The 26,160-nt window shown below is 35.7% G+C and overlaps 1 protein-coding gene across 6 annotated transcripts in view; it reads left to right on the top strand.

Annotated features, from left to right (window-relative positions):
- Positions 1 to 26,160, top strand: part of LOC106870742 (arf-GAP with Rho-GAP domain, ANK repeat and PH domain-containing protein 1) — a 303,403-nt gene that overhangs the window by 213,019 nt on the left and 64,224 nt on the right. For all 6 annotated transcript variants that reach the window (XM_052968221.1, XM_052968222.1, XM_014916931.2 and 3 more), the window contains 9 exons: positions 1,305 to 1,414; positions 4,093 to 4,136; positions 5,548 to 5,626; positions 8,396 to 8,458; positions 12,323 to 12,389; positions 23,065 to 23,117; positions 24,574 to 24,627; positions 25,195 to 25,278; positions 25,460 to 25,566. In XM_052968221.1, the coding sequence (XP_052824181.1) occupies positions 1,305 to 1,414; positions 4,093 to 4,136; positions 5,548 to 5,626; positions 8,396 to 8,458; positions 12,323 to 12,389; positions 23,065 to 23,117; positions 24,574 to 24,627; positions 25,195 to 25,278; positions 25,460 to 25,566 (661 nt within the window). The remainder of the gene's footprint in view (positions 1 to 1,304; positions 1,415 to 4,092; positions 4,137 to 5,547; positions 5,627 to 8,395; positions 8,459 to 12,322; positions 12,390 to 23,064; positions 23,118 to 24,573; positions 24,628 to 25,194; positions 25,279 to 25,459; positions 25,567 to 26,160) is intronic.

Raw genomic sequence — 26,160 nt, 5'->3', positions numbered from 1 at the left:
CACATGGTTCCGGGTTCAGTCCCACTGCATGGCACCTTGGGCAAGTGTCTTCTACTATGGCCTCTGGCTGACCAAAGCCTTGTGAATGGATTTGGTAAATGGAAACTGAAAGAAACCCATCGTATATATGTATATATATATTTGTGTGTGTGTGTGTGTGTTTGTCCCCCAACATCGCTTGACAACGGATGGTGGTGTGTTTACATCCCCATAACTTAGTGGTTCAGCAAAAAGAGACCGATAGAATAAGTACTAGGCTTTCAAAGAATAAGTCCTGGGGGTCGATTTGCTTGACTAAAAAGGCAGTGCTCCAGCATGGCCACAGTCAAATGACTGAAACAAGTAAAGAGAGTAATATATATATAATATATAAATAATATATAGATATATGCATATATCCATACATATATGTACATACCTACATCTATATGTATACATACATGCATATATGGGAACAGGACATAAAAAAACCTTAAACACAATGAGAAATGAAAACATAAAAATGAAAACATAGAAAACAAACTTTTTTCGAATGAAAAAATCAGAGAAACGAGACATGCAACATAAAGAGTATACTCCTTCGTCAGTTGTTCCTGTTTCATCTACTCCTCTATATATATGTGTCCTCATCGTCATCATTTAACATCTGTTTTCCATGCTGGCATGGGTTGGATGGTTTGACAGGAGCTGGTAAGGCAGAAGACTGCACCCGGCTCCATTGTCTGTTTTGGCATGGTTTCTATAACTGGATGCCTTTCCTAACACCAACCACTCCAAGAGTGTAGTGGGTGCTTTTCATATGCCACTGGCATGGGTGCCAGTTACAAAGCACCGGCATTGGTCATGACTACAATCTCACTTGGCTTGACAAGTCTTCTCAAGTATGGTATACTGCCAAAGGTGTTGGTCATTTGCCACTTCCTCTGTGAGGCCCAAAGTTTGAAGGGTGTTGTAAAAGAAATCACAGCTTAAATTCATCATATCCACCCTCACTACCCTGAATATTATTTCTCAGTTGAGCGGTTTTTAATTTTTCTGTTATCTTTTAGTTGTTTCTTTCATTAGATAGTAGCCATGCTGAGGTATCGCCTTGAAAAATTTAGTTGAACATATCCTGTTGGTATCTTTTGCCACACTGCTAAATTACTGGGAAATAAACACACTAATGCTGGTTGTAAAGTGGAGGCAGGGGACAAAAACAAAAATAAAACAAAAAGAAAAAGAAAACAAAAATAAAAAAATCTTTCATAAATTTTTCTTGCGTTTTTAGTAATTAAAATTTTTGTTTCTTTTGAATATTCCAGATGATGATGATTCCACTAGTGATGAAGAATCAAGTGTCAATGTTAGTTTGACAACGTCAACAGAACGTATCGCTCCAGGAGGAGCCAAAATCACATCTGGTGTCAGTTCGGTAAGTACCAAAATTTTTACAATATCATGCACTAAATACATTGTTTCTTTCTTCCAGTCTAACTGATATTGGTGTTATTATATCTTCACATGCCTCTCTAATTTTCACTCACACACCCACACGCATACACATAAATACACTCTCATTTTTTTGCGCGTACACACATATTCGCACCCAGTATCATCTTTGTACCTCTCATATCTCACATTCCATGTTTGCACATGCAAATATAGAAATGTATGCATGTAATAAAAACACACACACACACATCTTATCTTTCTCTCTATCTTTATTCCTTACCTCTCTCCATCTCTCTCTGTATATAATTCCCTTTCTCTTACCATCTTCTTTCTTAAGTTCCACCTTTTTTCTGATTTCTCTCACTCCTCTATTTCTGACACTTGAGCCTTTCTTTCTTAACCCCTCATTTCATTCTCTCTTTCTTTCTCTCTCTCTCTCTCTCTCTCTCTCTCTCTCTCTCTCTCTTATCTATCTGCCTGTCTCTCCCCACTTTTTCTGTATTTCAATACTTTTCTCCCTTTTTCCCCCTCTTTCCCCACTTCTCTTTCTGTTTCTATGTCACTTCTTTCTGTCTATTTTTCTGAAAGGTTCACTGTTCTGTGTTCATATTTCTTAGGTTTCTTGTCTTGTAACAGCATTCACCTGGAAGGAGTCAAGCTGGCTCCTATTGAGTTCACTGCATTGTGAGTTCATAAGAGTTTTAAGGGATGATCAGAGTCTGCGAAAGCAATCCTTGTCTGTATTCGTAAGCCACCATACATAACCAGTGGCAGGTTGAACTAGTGTTAGCCCTTCTTGCTGCAAGATGCCTGCAGATGTAATCCAATGCCACAAGGAAGCCACCAGATTCTGGACCAGACACCTCCTGGAATTCAAAATTGTCCTTCGATAGCTGGGTTGCAACCCTAACACCACCAGTATCAGACCTGTCTGCCCTGGGTGGCCAGGTCCAACACCATTGGTGCTAGGGTTACAACCCAGCTAACTGGCCACCAGTGGCCATTTAGCCAGGTTACAGTTAGACTCAAAGTCCCTGAGGGCATAGCCCTGACACTCACTTATTTTAACTTTCTCACCACAACGAGGTCAAGGGTTGGACTTTTCTGTACCCCCATTTTGGCAGCTCACTCTGTTCCAAGTCCTCATAGACTTCATCTTTTATTGTTGACTTGTTTCAACCATTTGACTGTGGCCATGCTGGGGTACTACCATGAAAGGTTTTAGTTGAACAAATCAACCCCAAGACTTTTTGTTTAAGCCTGGTACTTATTCTATCAGTTTCTTTTGCCAAACCACTAAATTACGAGTAAACAAACCAACACCAGTTGTCAAGTGGTGGTGAGAACAAACACATACACAAAGACACACACATATATACATATATATATACATATATATATGTACCCATATATATACATATATACATATATATACATATATACAACAGGTTTCTTTCAGTTTCTTTTTTTTTATTTCTTTATTGCCCACAAGGGGCTTCACACAGAAAGGACAAACAAGGACAGACAAACGGATTAAGTCGATTATATCGACCCCAGTGCATAACTGGTACTTATTTAATCGACCCCGAAAGGATGAAAGGCAAAGTCGACCTCGACGGAATTTGAACTCAGAACGTAGCGGCAGATGAAATACCGCTAAGCATTTCGCCCAGCGTGCTAACGTTTCTGCCAGCTCACCACCTTTCTTTCAGTTTCTGTCTACCAAATCAACTCATAAGGTTTGGTCAGCCCAAGGTTATAGTAGAAGACGCTCACCCAAGGTGCCATGCTGCAAGACTGAATCTGGTTGGGAAGCAAGCTTCTTACCAGGCAGCCACGCCTGCACCTTCAGGCTCATTATTTACATATTGCCTTGAATTAATACTACACTTCTTTCATGTCTTTCTGTGATCACAATATCCTGCTCATATTTCCTTTGTGTTTCTTTATATGTTTCTATTTAGCTGTACTTTGCATATGCTACTTCCATTTAGCTTACACAGTCCACTTTGCAACTGACCCACATAGCCCTACTCTGCTGTACATAGTCTTACTGTACTGGTCTGAATTAATCTCTCTCATGTCTTCTCTCTACTCACATTCCTCCCAACACTCATAATCATAAGATTGCGGTTTCAATTGCTAGACCAGGTGATGCATTGTATTCTTCAGCAAAACACTTCATTTCACGTTGCTCCTGTCCACTCGGCTGGTAAAAATGAGTAATCCTGTGACGGACCGGCATCCCGTTCAGGGTGGAACATAGCATTATAATCATCATCGATGTTTAACATTCAGTTTCCATGCTGGCATGGGTTGGATGGTTTGACTGAGAACAGGTAAGCTGGGAGGCTGTACCAGGCTCCAATCTGTTCCTGGTGCAGCCTCCCAGCTGACCCTGTGTTCCTTATGGGGTATTGTAGATTAACCATATTTGATGACATAAGAGATGCACTTTATTTCCCAAAAATAAGGGTCCTATATATGAAGTTAGGTGTTTCAAGCTATAATGTACTGAAAATGTTTTTTCCTGAATATGCCCTGTTGAAATTGGGTTGCATGTAAAATGCCTGTGCATCTTTTATGCCATCAAATACTGTAGTTTGTTGATATAATTGGAATATTTTAATTGACTATAATTATTTGTTTCTCTCCTAGCCACGTTCATCAGAAAGAAGTGGTTACCTCTACAAACAAGGAGGGTGAGTATCTCACTGAGACATAACATTCTTTTTCAATGGTGTGTTTGTTCATTTGTTTGAAATTATTTTTCTGTGCTAGCAAAGGTTGAAAATAGACATTCACACGCACGCACGTGCACACACAACACACACACACACACACACACACACACACACACAACACACACACACACAACACACACACACACACACACACACACACACACTGTCTGTCTGTCTGTCTCTCTCTTTCTCACACTCACTCACTCGCACACTCACTCTCACACACTCACACTTACTCTCAAGTTCATTCACTCACTCACATTGTAAATAATGACACTACTTAAACATGTCGTGACTAAGTCTTTTGTCAGAGTTTAAAAATCAAGAGAAGGAGGACACACCTATGCTCATATGCATGCAGTGAGCTTCTTACAGTTTCTGCCTGCAATCTCATTCACAAGGCATTGGCTATCTCAAGGCCAAAATAGAAGATATCAGCCAATATTGCTGTCATGTAGTAGAAATAAACTAAACTATGTGGTTCCTAAGTGAACTTCTTAACCATGGACATACATGGTGAGCTTGTTTCAATTTCTGTCTACTAAATTCACTTACATAACTTTAGTTGCACTGGAGCAATAGTTGAAGATACTTGCTGAAGATGCCATGCTAGGAGACTGAATCCAAAACCATGTGGTTGGAAAGTAGACTTCTTCTCTACAAAGAATATTATCTTCTATGAACCTTTGGGAGTGTATTAATCAGGTTCTTATCTCTGGATTGGATATCAAGATTCTCATCTGGATAATATACTTGTTTAATACAGGGAACTTTCTCGTAAAAGTCCAGTGCTTGTTTCTGTTTAATAAGTGAATGGAAGCAGTAAGAATTGTTTCAGTCTAGAGTCACAACGAGACACTTGCAGTGAACATTCACTCACAACACCTTAGTTACTGGTTTAAAATTTCATCATTATGTTTCATGTGTCAGAGTAATCTGTTAGATTTTTAAATTGAGAATATGTTTCTACCTTTTTGTGACCATATTTCTTATGAAAAACCCTGCCAGTATATTTCAGTTGATTTTGGAAATAATTTTAGATTTTGGAGGGATTTATTAAAATAACAAATTTTCTCATTAAGCTGGAGTTTAGAACGTTATTCGACAAAAGTTTTTTTTTTTATAGGAAACTATAATGGAAGCTTTAAAATTTGAATATAAAGAATTCAAAATATGTACTATTTCACAAGCCCAGACAGAGGTTGTTTGGAACAAGTTGGAATCAAATCAATTTACGTTACATCTTGACATATATTTTTTTATCATAACCTTAATATTACAATTTAAAATATATACTAAATATACATTTTTGAATTTACCAAACTAAAGTGTTGACATAAAAGCTTGTTGTTCTTCTTTTTTACTTCAGAGTGCAGGGTAACAAAGGTTGGCGAAAACGGTGGGTGATATTCAATGGCAGTGATTTGCGATATTATGTCAATCCCAAGGTAATAAATAAATTTATGTTAACTGAAATTCTGTTTCGCTTTCCTCTCTAATTTTCATATTGAGACACACCAACAGCCATATATGTATACACATTTATAATCCTTTTTCTTTCTATCATGTACACATACACACACATTTGACGTACATGGACATACAGTTTCATATACATAGACACACACACATCATAGTTTAGTTTAATTTTTGGCATGAAAGAAGTGGCCATAGTCTTTAAAGCTTTCTCAAAAGGGAGTTAACAGTTAAATGAGCTAATGTTCTCTTTTATCTTTTGAAGTTTAATGAGAGTGTCTGTACATACATACATACATACATACATGCATGCATACTGTATGTATGTATGAAAAAAAAAACAATAGGGGATTCTGGTGAGATGTTGTTTAAGAGGAGAAGGGATTGGGAAATGATTAATGCAAAAGTTATGGGATTCAGCTGTAGGAAGTAAACAGGTTGGAGAGGGGTAGATGAAATCAGTGAGTTTAGATAGCAGTAGTATCATCATACCCAGGTCAGCTGAACATTGTAATACGAGTTTCTTGGAAAATTGCATTTGTTTTGTGCCAGAAGTTTTTGCCAAAATAAGTTAGACACCGTTGAAACTATTTCACTTTTATCACTAATGATCTGGAAAAATATGAATTCCAAAACATGTCAGTTTCTCGTTGGCAATAATATAAATTCTTCATCATTGTCATTTAATGTCTGTTCTCCATGCTGGCATGAGTTGGACTGTTTGACAGTAGCCAATGAGCTAGAGGACTGCACCTAGCTTCAGTGTCTGCTTTGGCATAGTTTCTATAACTGGATGCCCTTCCTAACACTAACCACTCCACAGAGTGTATTGGATGCTTTTTATGTGGCACCATCACCAATACTTCTATGTTAGAAATCAATATTAGGTTTGATATACTGGAGATTTTTTATGAGTAGTGATACAAAACTGGAAAGGGACCCTTCATATGAGGTACTTCCAGAAAAAGTATAAAAAAAGCTGTCATCATCATCATCATCATCATCATCATCATCATCATTTAACCTCCACTTTTCCATACTTGCATGGATCAGATAGAATTTGTTGAGGCAAATTTTTATATGTATGGATGCCCTTTCTGTCACTAACCCTCACCTTTTTCCAAGCAAGGAATTATTTCCCATGGCCAGACATGTTTTCCATGGAAGACTAGAAGTGAATAACATCGCTTATATGATGGTGGTGTTCATTTACAATCATCACATGATGTCGAGACAAGGGTTGACACAAACAAACGGTGAGCTCTTTCAGTTTTTGTCTGCCAAATCCACTTACAAGGCTTTGGTTGGCCTGGCCTGGGTCTGTGGTTGAAGACACTTGCCCAAAGTACTACACAGTCATGCCTGCACTTAATAATATGGAATTAGTACAAGCCCAAAGGAATAAGACTGTGTGAGTAACAAAACAAACCAACAAAAACAAAAACAAAAAAACGAAAGTAAAAAGAATAACTATGATCGGGTTTGAGTAAATATGCAAAAATAGCGAGTTTCATTGAAGCAGAGACTTTGTGAGAAAGAGAAGATAGTTTAACCATGTGAGAAAACTGCTTTACATAAAGATTACTTTGAAGTATCATCCTCAACATTATGACTACCACCACCATCATCATTTGTTAACCTGCTGTTTATTGAGGTAATACAACATGTGATTAAGTAGTATTTCTCTTTACAAGTTGGTTTTTGCTAGAGAGCATTGGTAACTGTCATCTGGATGATCTGATATATTGAATTTTCGGTTGACTGATTTGGAGTGTGATTTTATCTTTGGCATATTCGACTAAATTATTTATATAATCCTTCTTGAAAATAACTTTGTGACTCATTGTTTAAACAGACTGTCATTGTCTTGAGTCTTTCTACATGTTAACACAAACTTGTGCCATCACACTAACCTATTAAAAGGTTATTCTATGTATACAGTCATCTGATAGTTAAAGATACCAAAATACAAGAGTATTTCGGTATCTTTACTGTAACATGGAATGAGAGACTAATGCAGTGTGTTCACTGGGTCAAAGAGAGAATCCAGATTATTTGATGCTGAAAGTGTTTTACATCTACAGTCTAGATTATTTTTTAATCTTAGAAATATATGTTGAAATGAAGGAAGAAATTCTGAAAGTGTGGATTTGTTTACGGTAGATCTCATGTTTACCAGGGATTGACCCAAACTCTATGGTTTCAGGACCATCTTCTGTGTCACACGGAGAATGAGAAAAGACAGTATCATGTGATGGACTGCTGTTGACTCTGTTCAGTCTCAAGTGGTCCCTTTTTAACCAGTTCCTCTGCTTTTACCTTCATCCACTAGTTCAAATATTATTGGGGTAGCCATTCTTTACCTACAAGCATTGTTTTGTCATTAGTGTCTTTAAGTGGGGCCTGGTTGTGATCAATATTAATGACTTGTAGGGACATCATATTTTTTTTATACAACCATAATATACTGCAAAGTATATTAAACGATTTTATAAGTCAATACTGTGTTCTGCTGTGTTAGCAGTGCTATTACATCACTTGCGAAGAAAAGGTCATGATCAGTCTGGGTCTTCTTCAACCTTAATGTTATGGATGACTCTATCAGGAGTACTAAATTCCTTAAAGCATCACCTTTAATGTTATTGAGCAATGCAAACCCTCCTCAAGAAGGAAGGGCCATGTATTTCCATATAAAAGCAACAACATTTTATAATTATTATATTCTCATTTTTATTTTTAAGACACAAATATCAAAACGAATAATTCCTGTGTCTTGTATGCAAGACGTACAACAAGATATCAAGGTAAATATTTAAAGAATATTTGACTATTTCTTCTCTTCTGACTATGCATTTTTTTTTGTAAATCCCTTTTTTACCTTTTGTTTTCAGCCACGTGTTTATATCCATATTGGGTTTCAAAATATAATTCTTTAATTCTTTTTTTAGGCATTGATGAATGCTCAAAAAGTTTAGTTTGACTTTTAATTTTTGAATTTATGGTGGTTCATTTGAGCTTTAATTAATTCTAAAAAAAATAATTTGATTATTTTAAATATGGCTTCAACCACTAACCTGAACCAATAAAGGAAAACTGAAATATGCCTTTGCTTTCAAGCTACAGAATACATTTAGAATATTTTTCACTAGTGGTTTTCTTTTTTTCTTCTTTTACTTGTTTCAGTTACTCCTACACTTTGTCATGGTCCATAATAGATTCAGGGCTTCCATACCAAGGTCAATGCTTAGCCTGTAAATTATGCCTTAAAGAGGCATTCCACATATTAAAACACAACTCCTCAACACTACTAAACAAATATAATGAGGCCCTAAGTACATGCAACCATCACATTTTTCATACCTTCATATTTTACCACAAATTTAAATGCAACCTAAATAACCATACAGTATATATCCAAAACTTGACGTATCTCCTCTTTCTAATCATACACCTCTCTCCTGCCTCCATCTATCCACAAATACTACCAATACATTCTCAAATTTTCATTCACACCACAAAACCCTTTTGAACGAGCAACACTGATTCCACGGCTCCATACTTTGAAATGATTAAACATGAACTGCTATTGGAACTTACATACCATGTATAGGAAACTTTTTTACCACTTCTATACACCATTTTCCTCGAATAATAGAACTACAACTACAATATCTTTATATATCTTATTTCTACTTTCATTCTCTTATTTCCCTCTATATTCCCTATCTCCTCCTTTTCTACAATAATTTGAACTCAAATATTTCCTCACACCATCTCTATTAAGGGATATCCATAACGTCCCAGAAACAGGTGTAAGAATATTTCATTATAGATGTCCTGAAAACACCTCACAGCCTTGGATTTGTTATCTCATTCTGTTTAAAATATATATGCATGCCAATACAAGACCCACATTAGACTCCTCACTTGTATCATTATCGAACCAAGTGTTTAACCATGGTTTATCCATAGCACTTAGTGTTATCTGACACTCTTTGAATCTTTTAAATACCAATTTCTCTTATATATATATATATATATGATGGGCTTCTTCATTTTCCATCTACCAAATCCACTCACAAGGCTTTGGTTGGCTTGAGGCAATAGTAGAAGACACTTGCTCAATCAGTGTGTCTATAACCAATATTTCTCAAGTGTGGCTTAAAACTATACTGATATCTATAAAGTATATATGACTGTAGTTAGAAAGTAAATATTTGATTAGGCTTTTGCAACAGTAATATGATATTAATCTTGAATGCATGTATGTTTAACAATAGTGAAAACATTCCTATTGAACACAGTCTTTGAACACCTTATTTTTCATTGAAATTTTTTAAATAGTAACCTAAATTTAATTGGTAATTTAAGAGGTAAAGAAATTTGATTACTATTACTTTTGTTTATTGTTTTATTATTTATTTATTATAAGTGTAGGTACACTTACACCAAAGAAATGTTCTTTTCTACTCTAGGCACAAGGGCCGAAATTTTTGGAGAGGGGTCCAGTTGATTAGATCAATCCCAGTATGCAACTGATACTTGATTTATTGACCCCGAAAGGATAAAAGTCAAAGTTGACCTCAGTGGAATTTGAACTCAGAATGTAAAGACAGATAAAATACTGCTAAGCATTTCGCTAACGTTTCTGCTAGCTTGCCGCCTTACAGCAAAGAAATATTGTCACTTGAGTTGATTGTATGTCAGTGGCATTATACACAGCTCATGTTTAGTCAATGATACTAAGTAATGTGTGTATGTATCTGTGTGTGTGTGTGTGTGTGTGTGTGTGTATATATATATATATATATATATATATATATATATATATATATTGCTGTTTTAAAACAATGATTCTGCATTTGAAATATCACTTTCTTGTCTGTATCATACGATACACATTTGATGCTTCTAAAAAACAAAAGTAAGTTTGTTTATATACACACATGGTTATTATATATCAGGTGTGGCTGTGTAGTAAGAAGCTTGCTTCCTGATCACACTGTTCTGGGTTCAGTCCCACTGTGTGGCACCTTGGGCAAATATCTTCTACTATAGCCCCTGGCTGACCAAAGCCTTGTGAGTGGATTTGCTTGACAGAAACTGAAAGAATGCATGTGTGTGTGGTGTGTGTGCGTGTGTGTGTCATTGTGTCTGTGTTTTACCCCCATCACTGCTTGGTGACCAGTGTTGGTGTGTGTATGTCCCTGTAACTTAGTGGCTCAACAAAAGAGACTGATAGAATAAGTATTGGGCTTTATAGAAATAAGTCCTGTGATTGATTTGTTTGATTAAAACTCTTCGTGGTGGTGCTCCAGCATGACTGCAGTCAAATGACTGAAACAAGTAAAAGAAGGAAAGATATATATATATATATATATATATATGCACGCACGTACACACACACGTACACACACACATACTTGCCTTGAAGCTGTAATAGAAGATACTTGCTTAAATGTCTTCTTCTGCACTGTGTGACTAACTCCAAAAATCACGTACTTGGGGAGCTATGCCTATATATATTTAGTTATATTAAATCTAGCTGTATTTCATGATGATAATACTGTGGATAATACATGATGATGATAATATTTTGTGGAATTTTGACAATTTTTGTCACTGACACTTTTCCACTACACTCCATCGAATATAGCAATGTGTGTGGCTGTCATTACAGCATTGTAATTATTAATATCGAATAATATTAAACAAGTATGTAATATAAGAAAAATAAATGTTTAATTATTATATATATTTACAGCTGTTTTGAGTACAGACATATGAATTACATAGATTGAATGTATTCTAAACTTGTATAGATGTATATCAATTTGTAATATAAGAGCTTGCATTGAGTTTATATTACTAAATTAGTTGTTTGTATTATATTTGTGATGTTCATGTTTTAATAGAAAATTAGTCTTTTGTTATAATATGATTATTATATAAGGATTTGATAGATTGATTTGCTATAGAGTGATTTAAATAATTTAATAATGTATATATGGGAGAATGTACAAAAAAAAAACAACAACAGACGAGGACAGGTGGTGTTGTTTTTTTTCGTACATTCTCCCACATATAATACACGCTCACGTGATTGCACCAGCTAATCCTGTCTCCACTCATCAAACACAGACTTCTGGATTCTACCTTCTTTCATTCTGGATTTATTCTTTCTGGACTGTTTTATTCTGAACTCTACACCCTCCGGCTGCACCTCTCCTACCCACGGATTACACTGGACCCATCTTCTAATAATGTATATATGTATACATGACAGGCTTCTTTCAGTTTCCCTCTACTACATGCATTGACAAGGCTTTGGTTGGCTCAGGGCTATAATAGAAAACACATACTCAAGGCGCTATGCAGTAGGACTGAACCTGGAACCATGTAGTTGAAATGCAAGATTTGTTACCACTCAGCCACGCTAAAATTTTTTTGATTAATCTCATCCCTAAAGAGAAAACATTTTTGAAATAGTTTTTCCATCTTTAGTGCATTCTATTTGGTTTGATCCCTATTGTCATCTGGTGTTGATGCGTATACAGTATCAGATGGGATTTCACTACTCTTAATTAGTAAATTTAGTAAATAAAGGTTAAAGATTACATACATTTGAATTAACCAATGATTTCTCTCCTTTTTTTCTATCATTGCAGGAAACACAATACAAGTTCATTTTGAAAACCAAATATCGCAATTTCTTGTTTTATGCTGACACTCTGGGTAATACATCGCTTTTATTTTATGCAGTTTTTTTTATTTGCATTAATTTACATTTAAAACAAGTTTTTATCTGAGGGATCAAGATACTAGAAAACTTACCTACAAGTTATACACTAAAGTTTTGTCATTAGTACTTTACTGCAACCTTTTAACTAGGCATATTACTAGTTTTACTAGGAGTCATGATTGAAGAGTTGTTTAGACTACCAGCAAGATGCTTGCTATTTCATATACCCATTACAGGTGACGCGTAAATCGTGCAGGTGACACGTAAAAGCACCTACTACACTCTCTGAGTGGTTGGCGTTAGGAAGGGCATCCAGCTGTAGAAACTCTGCCAAATTTAGATTGGAGCCTGGTGTTGCCATCCGGTTTCACCAGTCCTCAGTCAAATCGTCCAACCCATGTTAGCATGGAAAGCGGACGTTAAACGATAATGATGATGATGATGATGATTACAGGTGCAATGTTCTATCTATAGACTAGCTTTTGTGTGTTTGTGTATGTCAAATTGCAGTGTTTTATTTCATGATAAGAGCACTGACACTTAAATCTCTGTTCCAAACAATCTTATCACTCCTGTAAAAAAATAAATGTTGAGATTCAATATGAATGAATTACTTGACTTGGTTTTGCCTATCTCATTGTCTGCTATTTTGAGTAAATGTTGTCAAGTTGCAAAATATTCATATATGTTAATATCGAAAGATTCAATAACATTCAATTAATATTAAAAGTTGTATTTGAAATCTTTTGCATAAGAGAAGGACGTACTCATTGTAGATATACTACTGGGTTTTTATCAGTTTTCACTCCTCATTATAACATGTCCCTTGTATCTCTATTATTATTATTATTATATTTGAAATGATAAAATCTCTTATATTGTCTATCCAGCTGTGGAAAGCTTTGCATGCTCAGATAAACAAATTTATTTCAGTTTTGTATAGTTTATATATGACACCAGTTATGGATAGTTTCATCCCTGTTTGAATTCCCTACTACAAAAAAAAAAAAAAAAAAAAAAAATTCAAAACATAAAAATTAGGTGTCTTAGACAACAACGATGATGTTGCTATATATCCCTTTTATTTGAGTTTTAGTAAAACAACAAATGTGCACAGTAAGAGCTTTAATTTTTAGTTAGTTTTTTGTTTGTTTCCTCCTATCTTTTCATTATGTAAGCTTTCATTCCATAATAAGCTTATTTGGAAATTTTGCTGTTAATTTTGGCTAAATTAGCAATATTTCGCTACTTATGTTTTACCCTTTTAAATCACAGGGACTCAAGTAATTTAATGTTGAAATGATTTTATTGATATGAGATTCTTAATAGTTGTGATGCTTTGGACTTTGTGGGCAGAGGGGAAGCATCATTATCATCATCATATTCTCATATTACCACCATCATCATCTTGATCACCCCCTCCTCCCCACCACCACCACCACCAGCAATAGCAGAGTGGTGAGGAAGTTTGCTTTTCAGTGTTCACTTGAATATCGTGAACTACATCTGGTACAACATATACAAAGCACTTGTAACTAGAAATTCAAAAGTGAAATAAGTTGATTTGAAGTGTTGTGGTAGTAGATGTAGTAATAGCTAAGCTATATGATGATTGTTATACATCTGTCCTTGTTTATCACTGGCTTATTCAGTACTGATCTAAGATAACATGGTATGCTAATTGTGAACTGGTTTACAGTTGTCATAAATGAATCAACAACCATTTAAAAATCCTGCTTGAACTGAAAATGTGTCTGCCAGTGACCATCCTCAATGCTCAGGACAATTTGGAGTCTTGGGATAAAACTTATTTTTCACATACGTTCTATTTGTTTATTATTAATTGATTTAACATAGTTTTTTGTTTTAACTAAACCCCCAAACCTCCATAATGAATGAGGATAGGTATATTAGTTTTTAATGTTGAGTGTAAAATTTCCTATATATATCTAGAGTTGGTAACAAGGAAAGACTCCAGCATAATTCCATTTACACTTTTAAATGAAGACAAAGTATTTGGATGTGTCTGAACTGTATTGAATAGGGAAATGCCAAAAAATAAGACACCTTCCCAAGCTAACTGGTAAGATAGGTTTTGTATGCGGCAAATGCACAGGAGCAATAAACATTGAAAATGTGCAGAAAACAACTTCTGCCACATTCCAGGGAGAAAAACTACAAGTAGTTGGTAGCTTCCGTTACCTAGGTGACCAAGTCAGTAGCAGGGGTGGATGCTCTGAAAGAATAGCTGCTAGAATAAGAATAGCCTGGGCAAAGTTCAGAGAGCTCCTACCTCTGCTGGTGACAAAGGGCCTCTCGCTCAGAGTAAAAGGTAGACTGTATAACGCATGTGTATGAACAGCTATGCTACATGACAGTGAAACATGGGCCGTGACTGCTGAGGACATGCGTAAGCTTGCAAGGAATGAAGCCAGTATGCTCCGCTGGATATGTAATGTCAGTATGCATACACGACAGAGTGTAAGCGCCCTGAGAGGAAAGTTGAACTTAAGAAGCATCAGATGTGGTGTGCAAGAGAGACGACTGCGCTAGTATGGACATTTGGCAAGAATGGATGAGGATAGCTGTGTGAAAAAGTGCCACAGCCTAGTGGTTGAGGGTACCTGTGGAAGAGGTAGATCCAGGAAGACCTGGGATGAAGTGGTGAAGTATGACCTTCGAACATTGGGCCTCACCAAGGCAATGACTAGTGATCGAGACCTTTGGAGATATGCTGTGCTTGAGAAGACCCGACAAGCCAAGTGAGACTATAACCTGCGGCCTATACCAGTGGTGTGTAACCAGCCCACTTATGAGTACCCTTCATTCATTGGACAATAAACTTTGCTTGCGAAGACCTGTTGAGGCAAGTGAAATCAAAATTGCTGACGTGGCCAATTACAGTACCGCCTGATTGGCACTCGTGCCAGTGGAACGTTAAAAGCACCATCCGAGCGTGTTCGTTGCCAGGGCCGCTGACTGACTCCCATGCTGGTGGCACGTAAAAAGCACCATTCAAGCATGATTGTTGCCAGTGTCAACTTACTGGCATATGAAAAACAACATTCGAGTGTGGTCATTACCAGTGCCGCTGGACTGGCGCCCGTGCAGTTGGCACGTAAAAGACATCTTTTGAGTGTGGTTGTTGCCAGTACCGCCTAACTAGACCCTCATGTTGGTGGCACGAAAAAGCACTCACTACGCTCTTGGAGTGGTTGGCATTAGGAAGGGCAACCTGCTGTAGAAACTTTGCCAGATCAGATTGGAACCTGGTGTAGCCTTCTGGCTCACCAGTCCTCAGTGAAACCGTCCGACCCATGCCAGCGTGGAAAGCAGACGTTAAACGACGATGATGATGATGTTTCTGTCATTGGACTGTGGTCATGGTGGGGCACTGCCTTGAAGGATTTTAGTCAAACAAATCAACCCCAGTACTCATTTTTTTTCAAGTACTGGTGTTGATTTTTTCATTTCAAAGGGCATCCCACCATAGAAACCATGCTAAAACAGACAGATGGAACAGAGCAAATTCTCCAGTTGCTCAGTTCCTGTGAAACTGTCCAACCCATGCCAGTATGGAGAGCGGACATTAAATCATGATGATGAGGTTTATATATATACAAGACATGGTAAAGAAGAATGGAGAATTATACATCTTTAAAATGTATTTATTAAAGTATTCTCCTGATGAGAATGATACTTTAATGAATAAAATTTAATTATTTATAATTCTCCATTCTTCTTATACACTCTGTATGCTGTATGAAATCCAATGAAGTGATCTTAGAATTTGCCTTTTGAGTGAAGTATTGTTTAGTTGTTTATCTTAAACTACTCTGAATCTTCCCTGTCACTGTGAGTAATTAGATAGATTTGGATTATATCAGAGTGTTAATAAGGTACCTGTCAGGATCTCAAATTCCTTTTTCTTTACATCACACACACACACACACACACACACACACACACACACACACATACACACACATAAATAATGTTTTTTTTTCAATTGTATGAACTAAAAGTCAGAGGGGGATGACATAAATAACCTGCATCAACTTGCTATGAAAGCAGGTAGTAATTTTACCTTGGACTTATTCATAGTGTAAGTTTTGAAGAGTGCAGTTCGATTTTGACAGTTATTTTTTCAAAGCTATAATGGAAGTGACGAGCATATTCTGTGTATTTTGCTTTATGAGTTCAATAAAGCAACAATGCAATGGAAAATGTGAGGAATATTAATGCAGTATATGGGGATCAGACAATAAGCATAAGCCAGTGTTGACAGTAGTTCCAGAAATTCTGAGCCGGAAACTACAGCCAAGGAGACCAGCCTTGTCCTGGAAGATCTGTAGAGCTCAATGAGGTTGTCCTCCAAACCCTGGTGGAACAAAATCCCATCGTGAACTATTGAGGAACTAGCAGAGAAGCTTGGATTTGGTCATTCAACCATTCATCAATACCTGCGTGCCATTGGAAAAGTTGGCAAATTGGGTCAATGGGTTCCTCACAAACCTTCCGAATTGAATCGCATGCATAGAGTGAATGTGTGCTCTTCTTTGTGTGTGTGTGTGTGTGAGAATATGTGTACATAAACACATATACATACACACTTAGACATATGTATGTATATAAATTTTGTGAATGACAAAAGAATGGGAGTTATGAAGTTGCATTCATTAGCTGTTGGTGTTTTAAGTCATTTGACTGAGCTGAGTGCTTGTGCAATATGCTATAACTTTCTTGGAGCAATTTAAATGTCTGTTTATTGTGGAAAGCATATATATATATATATTTATTCGTGTCTGTGTGTGTGTGCGCACATGTGTGCATATGTCTGTGCATATTTTCATTTGGTTACTCTTTATCTGGACTTTGGTTTCTGTAAAAAAAAAATAGCCTTGTTATCAAATACAGGCAATGTCATATCCTTATAGTGAATCATGAAAGAACATCCAGGCTTCATGTCATGCAGTCTTAGTTGGCAAAAGAGGATTGTTCCTATATCCGGGCTGCATTTTTTGATTAACTAAGGGATTATTAACTTGCAAACCAGTGAGGGTTGGTGACAGGAAGGGCACCCATCCATAGAAAATTCTGCGCCAACACACTCTCACTTGACTCACACAAACATAGAAAAGTAAATGTTAAAATGATGATGAAAAACTTTTTTTTAAATGGTGATTATATACATAAATCTTTTATCTCCAGAGATGTGATTACTAATCAGAAAATCTATTGAAATATGTCGTAGACAGAAATATATAATGTAATATAATATAATCAGCATGGAAAGCAGATGTTAAATGGTGATGATCATATATATATATATATATATATATATATATATATATATATGGGAGAATTTACGAAAAAAACAACAGACGAAATCAGGTGGTGTAAACAACAAATGGATGTATTAATATAATGCTCAGGAATAGAGAAAGTCTTTAACGTTTTGAGCCTACGCTCTTCTACAGAAAGGAACACAGAAAGAAACAAGGAGAGAAACAAAATATAAATGTAGTGGTCAGCGATATGTGTGTGTGTGTGTCTGTGTGTAGTACTGCAGCATCAGTGCCAACCAGTATTTAGGCATAAGCGAACTTTAGATTAGTTAAAAGATGTTTGTGATATATTTAAACTGCAGTTACTGTGTCACAAACATATTCTAACTAACCTAAAGTTTAGTTTATCCCATGACACTGCTTGGTGCTGAAACTGCTGTAATTTTTCCTGACCTGGTTGTCTAATGGTGCAACTTGGTGAATGTTTTTGACTGTGTTTTTGGTTAAAGTTATGGCTTTAATTAAGTCTGTCCAGAATTGCCTCTCTTCAGGATTTCCCATCAATAATGGCTAAAGAGCTAGAAACACATTTGGGAATTCGACAGGGCAGCACTTGACAAATGTATTGTTTTTACATCTTATTATTAGAAAGAATTTTTTTCTCTACAGTAACTGCACTGAGTTTGCCTTTAGAAGTTGAAATGTGTTGCAAACATATTTTAACTATATGTGTGTGTGTGTGTGTGTGTGTCTCTTTCTTCTCTAAAGTTAAGATTACTAATCTGAAAATCTATTTCATCTTGATGTAGGTGAAATATATATATATATTTATATCTTTCATCTCTAAAGATTAATCTGGTAAACTATCACCTTGTTAGCAGCAACTCACCATAGTCATTTAGATATTCAATGTGATATGTTGTTAGTTTAAAGCATAAAGATAGGCAGTATCTGATGTTCCAGACTAGCAACCATCATTGTTTAATCAATGTTTCTGATGTGAGCCCCAGCTCTCTCTCTATCTCTGAAACCTGAAACATCTCTTCTCCTCATAGCAAACCAACATTCCTAATTAATATTATTGTTACTATTTAAAAAAAAAAAATTATTATTTTACTGTGATGGTCCTTTATATAAACACATCCTACTAATTTATTCTATTATAGTGATTATATTCTATTGAATATGATGCAAATATCCTGTTTAGTTCAAATAAATTGTTCATGTTTGCTTAAACGTGCTGGTGTGAAGAGATGAAAAAAAAAAAAAAAAAAAAATAGAAGCAGTTAACTGAGAGTTCAAAAAATTTGGTTTTATGTCAGCTGAAGTCTAGGGACTAAGATATATCTTGCCAGATTATGTTGACCCAATTTTTTTTTGTATTTTAAACTTCCTTGTAATCAGTATTTTATCAGCATTAATTAAAACAGTAATGCTACATCTGTGATTATTTCATTAGAATTAGTTGTGCTGTACACAAAATGGTTGCCAGTCATCAAGTAGAAACTTCACAAAAGTGTTCTCTATTACAGCTTATACAAAATTCTTCTTTTCTTTTCTTCGCCGTTCATTCAGTAGAGTCACAAGAAGTTCATTTTGTTAATGTTTCTACATAGAAGAAAGCAAAGCAAAGTTGTGCAAGCTATCATATAGGAGTGGCTGTGTGGTAAGGAGCTTGCTTACCAACCACATGGTTCTGGGTTCAGTCCCAATGCATGGCACACAGATATATATATATATATACATATATACGACGGGCTTCTTTCAGTTTCCATTTACCAAATCCACTCACAAGGCTTTGGTTGGTCTGAGGCTATAGTAGAAGACACTTGCCCAAGATGCCACGCAGTGGGACTGAACCCGGAACCATGTGGTTGGTAAGCAAGCTACTTACCACACAACCACTCCTGTGTTTATGTCTCCTGTAAAAGACAACCAATAAAATAAGTACCTGCCTTAAAAAATAAGTCCTGGAGTTGATTCATTCAACTAAAAATTCTTCAAAGTGGTGCCCCAGTATGGCTGCAGTTTAATGACTGAAACAAGTATAAGATAAGAAATAAACAAAAGTTTATAGTAGCTAGTTATTGGAAATTTCCTCATGAAATGAAGCTCTAGCATAAAACCTCTTAAAATAATAAGAGGAGGCGACCTCTGTATAAATGTTTTGTAACATGTAGGCAGAGGCATGGCTATGTGGTTTAGAAGCTTGCTTCCCAACCATGCAGATTCAGGTTCAGTCCTACTGTGTGGCTCCTTGGGCAAGTGTCTTCACCTCTAACCCAGGCTGACCAAAGCTTTGTAAGTGGATTTCAGAGACACAAACTGAAATACGCCTGCCGTGTTGTGTGTGTGTTTGTGTGTACTTGTATGTTTGTATATATATGTTTTCTCCCATATCTGACATCTTGTGATGGTTGTAAACAGGTACCACCATCATTGTTTGTTTCCAGTCTTCCATGAAAGACATGTCTGGCCATGAAGAAATATTAGTTTGCTTGGGAACAGGTGAGGGTTGGCTATAGGAAAGGCATCTGCCTCTAGAAATTCTGCCTGACCCATACAAGCATGGAAAAGCGGACATTAAGAAAACGAGGAATTTGATAATGATAGCAATGATAAAATGTGTTTATTGTACAGAATAGATAACATTAAAAAAAAAAAAAAAGCGTCAGCATCTCAAGTTTGAGGCTGGATCAATTGTAGCAAGAAAGCTTTCATAAATGTATTTTATCAAACTGAAACATCTGTGCAGAAGATGTGTTTATTCTAAAAACTAAACATTCCTTCTCTGCTTCAAACTTTTTCTACTTTTATAATTATTATAACATGCTGTCATTTTCTTCCATTTTAAATCTCATTGGATTACTCCCTGATCTTATCATCATCACCGGTTGTAGTTGTATTAGTAGTAATTCTAAAAGGAGGTTAGTTTTACATGCAATATGTTTCAGGAATTGTCGAAGTCTTTCTATCATAAGACAAAGACACAGAAGCAATGTTCAGTTCAGTCAAAGATTGGAAGAGGGGTTATTATATTGTTTGCAAACATAATGATATCGTTAGTTGAAAATTTGAAGATGTTTATGGGTAATAAGTTTGTGCAGGTCCTGTGGGATGTAGATTAGCTATTTGTTAGTTAAATTTTGCTATATATTAGAAAGAATGGATCTTTTCTGTTTGGCTGCCAAGATTTCGAAAATTAAAGTTTATCAAAAATGGTACATTAATGTAGTTTTCCAAGCTGAATTGCTGGAGTTATTTCATTTTTTCCAGAAATTTTTTTAAAAAAAAGTTATAGAAGTTTAAAGTTTGATCATTTGATCCAATCAGGAAACAGGATTTGGAAGCTGTCATTTTGTGTGTGACTGCAGATTTCGTCAACATCCTGAAAATAACAGGTGTTGTTGATATTTGTATTCTACATATGGAAGACGAGTAAACAACATATCTTTTGTAGTTTTAAGCATTTAGTATGCATTTAATGCGATAAACAGCACATTATAAATTAGATAGTTTTAAAAAACAAACATTTAAGCATTCAGTATGCATTTAATTCTATAAACAGCACATTACAGATTAAATAGTTTTAAAAAAACAAACATTTAAGCATTCAATATACATTTAATTCTATAAATAGCACCTTACAAATTAAATATCTCTTATGGCATGAACTTAAAAGATTTATCTAAAAACAAAATAGCACATTACAAATTAAATATTTTTAAAAACAAACATTTTGTTGACCAGTTCATTGAAAATGAAAGTTAGAAATGCATTCAAGCAATTTCTCTAACAATTCACAATTTTCATATCTCCTGCACCACATAAATCCACAGAGATATGAATGTACCATAGAACGGTAAGTGCCACGGCATCGTTTACTACTTCACTTTACAGAGGCCCACATACTCTCCACTTGTCGAGTGTGGGTACCATCTTTTGAGTTAACAAACCCAATGCTGTGGTTCACCATTCTATGCTCAAAATTGTAACCATCAATTTCAGGAATGTGAGAGTACGCCCTCTACAAATATCTGAAAATTGTGGTTCTGGGAAGAATCAAGTGATGTATGCATTCTTTCAGTGTGTCACGATTCCGATATGGCACTGCATAAAGAAAAACCTGTCTGGTCTTGCGACACACTCCTCCAAACACCCACTACTCAGATAGGGCCCTTCCTTGGTTTTACTTACATTTTGAGAAGACTGTTTCATCAATCACAACAATCTTTTCAGTACCACCAACTTTAATTGGATGATGGAGCAGGTCCTCCGTATATAACTCCTTAACATAGCTGTTATTATCAACAGCTGTGCAATGGTTCATCTCCAGTTCTTCAACACAAAACTGGACTGAAGTCAATTCTTTAACCTTAAACAGTAGAACACAGCATCAGCAAGTGGTTTCAATATATTAGTCTGCACGTGCTTTCTTGCAGACGAAAGAGTTCTCATGTTCAGCTTGTTACTTTGGAAACGGGCATGAATGTGTCTGCAGCTTACGATTGGCCGAAATTACCTCAAATTTTCAAACTTTAATAGTCTTTAACTTGTTATTTATTGATTTATAGTGAAAAGGATTTTCATTGCATTGGTTAGCCTATAAAAGTATCATTATGCTAAATATGAAATTAGTTTGAACAGAAATTGACCTTGGCAGCCGAACAGAAAAGAATTATTTAATAGTAGAAACGATTGTATTGTTCTCTGTGCTTTCACCCACCAGAATATGATAATCAACCAATCACTTGAACACCTATGCTAATGACTGTGTATACTTGATTGTCTATAGCTATGAAACACCATATGTATACCAGATACATCTCTTAATTAATGTAAGCATACTGCTGCAGTAGAAAAAGAAAAGAAAATTAAATGTGAATTCTATGAATTTATTTCCTTACGACAACATTTTATAAACAAACTTTGGAGGCATCAAATGTGTTTGGTATTTCACAGACAAGAAAGTAAATTTTGAATGCAATAAAGCTGTGAAAACAGCTGAAAGATTGGGTATTTACTCTTTATAATATCGAATAAAGTTGCTGGCAGCTTTTTTTGTCTTTTAAGGGTAAATACGCAATCTTTCATTGTTTCTGCAGCTTTATTGCTTTAGAAATTTACTTTTTTGTCTATAAAATATTTCCTTATAATTCCTTAATTTCAAATTCAAATTTCTGATCCCACCACATATTATATAGAAATGCTTATCTCCCTTATAATTGTGGCCATTAGGGGAAACACACATTTCCTCTAAATTGCAGCTTAAAAAAGCAGAAACTATGGCTATTTTATTGCCTGTGTTTTAGTATCCTTCTCTTACGATTATGATAGTATCTTCTCTGTTAACATTTTTTTGTTTCATTTCTTGTTTCAGATGATAACATATTGTGGTGCAGTACGTTGATTGAAGCAATACATAAATACAGGGTAAAGTATATTTTCATTTTGTTGTTGTTGTTGTTTCGGTTTTCTTCTTTTATTTGACCCTGTCATTGGACTGCAGCCATACTGGGATACTGCCTTGAACAATTTATTCAAACAAATTGACCCTAGTATTTAGTGTTTTTTTGAAAGTCTGGTACGTATTCCATCAGTCTCTTTTATTGAATTGCTATGTTACAGGGATGTAAACAAACCAACACTGGTTGTCAAGCATTGGAAAACAAACATGTGCATATGCACACACACACATTCACACAACAGGCTTCCACACAATTTCCATCTACCAAATTAACTCACAAGGCATTGGTCTGCCCAAGGCTATAGTAGAAAACACTTGCCTGAGGTACCATGCAGTGGGACTGAACCCGAAACCATGTGGTTGTAGAACAAACTTCTTAGCATGCAGCCATACATGTGCCAGGAAGAAATAATGCATATCTTCACTAAACAACTATTTTCTTAATTTACCTTTCTTTATATAAACTGTATTTATTTGTGCATTTGACTATTATATACTTTTTAATGGCTTAGCAAAAGGAGATAGAGCATTTCCTGAAACTGGTGAGAGGAAAAAAAGAGATTATCCTCAGATTAGAGACCTTTCCTCAATATTTATAGTAGAATGGGCTCCAGCATGGGCACACAAAAACATGCGGTGGTAATTGGGTGATGAAATTGATCTACCGCTCAAGAACAGGAGTAGTCCCACCTATGACTTCCACACAGCTTCTGTTTTCCCAATTTCACATGCAAGGTTATTTTAGAAAACTATAATGAACCTGAGGCTATAGTAGAAGACACTTACTTAAGGTACTGTGCAGTAAGATTGAACTTGAAACCTCAGTGTTGCAGAGTGAACTTAATAACCACATGGTCATACATGAACTTAGGTCCATCATTGCCACTCTGAAAGATATAATCTTAAATTCCACTGCGTCTTATATAAACTGTTCCATAATGCTAGTATAAGCTGTCTTAACCCTTTGCCATGTAGATTATCCTGTCAAATGGTTACTCTTTTCACATTGTTTTGAATTAATAATGTATGATCTTGTAGCTTTGAGATTTTGATGATGTGATGTTGTAGCTTTAGAATGACATTTTAGGGTAGATGTGAGAGGCAGGATCTGGTGAGTTTCAACAAAGTGCAAGTAGAATATTTTAGCAGGCTATGGCTGGTCTAAATGCTAGAGGGTTAAAGAAAAAGTATATCCGCAGCAAATATTTGGAATAATACCATTGTACTTAAAAACTTCAAGAAATGTGGAAATGCAGAGTTGTCAGATGAAATACTGTAAACTATTCAGTTTTGGTGTTATATCTTCTTTCCTAATTTTTAGAGAAAAATATGTCTGAAATAATCCCCTAGACATTATAAAATTGATCTAAATATGTTCAGTGTTTCAAATAGTTGAAAGAATTTTTCATGTTATTTCAACAGCCTCCTGCAAATGGATTTGCCGCTGGTGGAAGTATGTCTTATCCTGACAAAAAAGTAAGTTTGTTGGGGTGTTATATATAAAGAGGTTGTCAATTAAAGGTCACATTTTTTAACACACACACACACACACACACACACACACACACACACACACACACGCATGCATGCATTACATAAATGACAGGCTTCTTTCAGTTTTCTGTCTACCAAATCAATGCACAAGGCTTTGGTTGGGCCTAGTAGAAAATGCTTGCCAAGGTGCCATGCAATAGGACTGAACCTAATACCAAATGGTTGAGAAGCATGCTTTTTAACTCCAGTCACAGTTGTTTGTTTGCTTGCTTGTTTGTATGTATGTATGTATGTATGTATGTATGTATGTGTGTGTGTGTGTGTGTGTGTGTGTGTGTGTGTGTGTATGCATGCATGCATGTACACACACATATACACCCAAAGACACAACAACATACCTCATGTAGAGTTAAATATGTGTGAATTGTTTCTTGAATTTAACGTTTGCTAATTTCACCTTTACAATACAACACAGAAACACAAAAGATGATGTTAATTCTCAGAGAAATTCATGTTAATCAGATTCTTTGTTTTTCTTTTGTTTGACAGGGAATTATCAAGTTTGAAACTGAAAGGGCAAAAGTCTTTGTAGCACTGAAAGGCAGTATTCTATGTTATTACCACAATCAAAGGGTAGTTATTGCTTCTTTTTTGGTTTCATTTTACATAATAGAATTCATTTCAATTTTATCAATTTCTTGATACATCTTTCAAAGTAGTTTGCATTACATGTTAATAGAATGCTTCTGGAATGTGAAAACAATTGTTCTCCGAATAACAATATGTCCTACTTCTTGTTTTCATTTTGCTGCAGGATTATGAAATTGCTTCTCCAATTCATGAGATTGACATGAAATTGGCAGCAGTGAAAGAACTTGCTCGAAATAAACTTCAATTATGCACGCATTACTGCAACATAAAGTAAGTCTTCATTAAGTAACTTTAACACAGGATTCTGTTGCATGCTGGGTATTTACAATACACAACATTCTCTCATCTTGTAGTACCAACAGTGTTGTTTATGTTTCCATTTTATTTCTGTATCCTCTACATATCTTCTACATTTTCTGTAGTGTATCATTCTCTTTCTCTCTCTTTCTCGCATGTTCATTTATAATTGCTGCACAAGGTACACAAATATATTCTATGCAGTTTAACTTTTTGACTGTTGGACTCAATACTCAACACAATGAAGTGAGTGAAAAAGACATAGATAGAGAGAGAGAGAGAAAGAGAGATGAGAGAGAAAAGGGGCATGAACATCTGAATGGAATATCTTATTTACAGGATTTGTCACATTAGGTGACAGAAAAAATACTGTTTTAGATTAAATCATCATCATCGTCGTTTAACGTCCGCTTTCCATGCTAGCATGGGTTGGACGATTTGACTGAGGACTGGTGAACCAGATGGCTACACCAGGCTCCAATCTGATTTGGCAGAGTCTCTACAGCTGGATGCTCTTCCTAATGCCAACCACTCCGAGAGTGTAATGGGTGCTTTTACGTGCCACCG

The sequence above is a fragment of the Octopus bimaculoides genome, chromosome 5 (genome assembly GCF_001194135.2).
Source record: "Octopus bimaculoides isolate UCB-OBI-ISO-001 chromosome 5, ASM119413v2, whole genome shotgun sequence".
NCBI classification, from domain to species: domain Eukaryota; kingdom Metazoa; phylum Mollusca; class Cephalopoda; order Octopoda; family Octopodidae; genus Octopus; species Octopus bimaculoides.
Note: the sequence above shows the minus strand (reverse complement) of the source record. Positions and strands in the feature narration are given on the sequence as shown.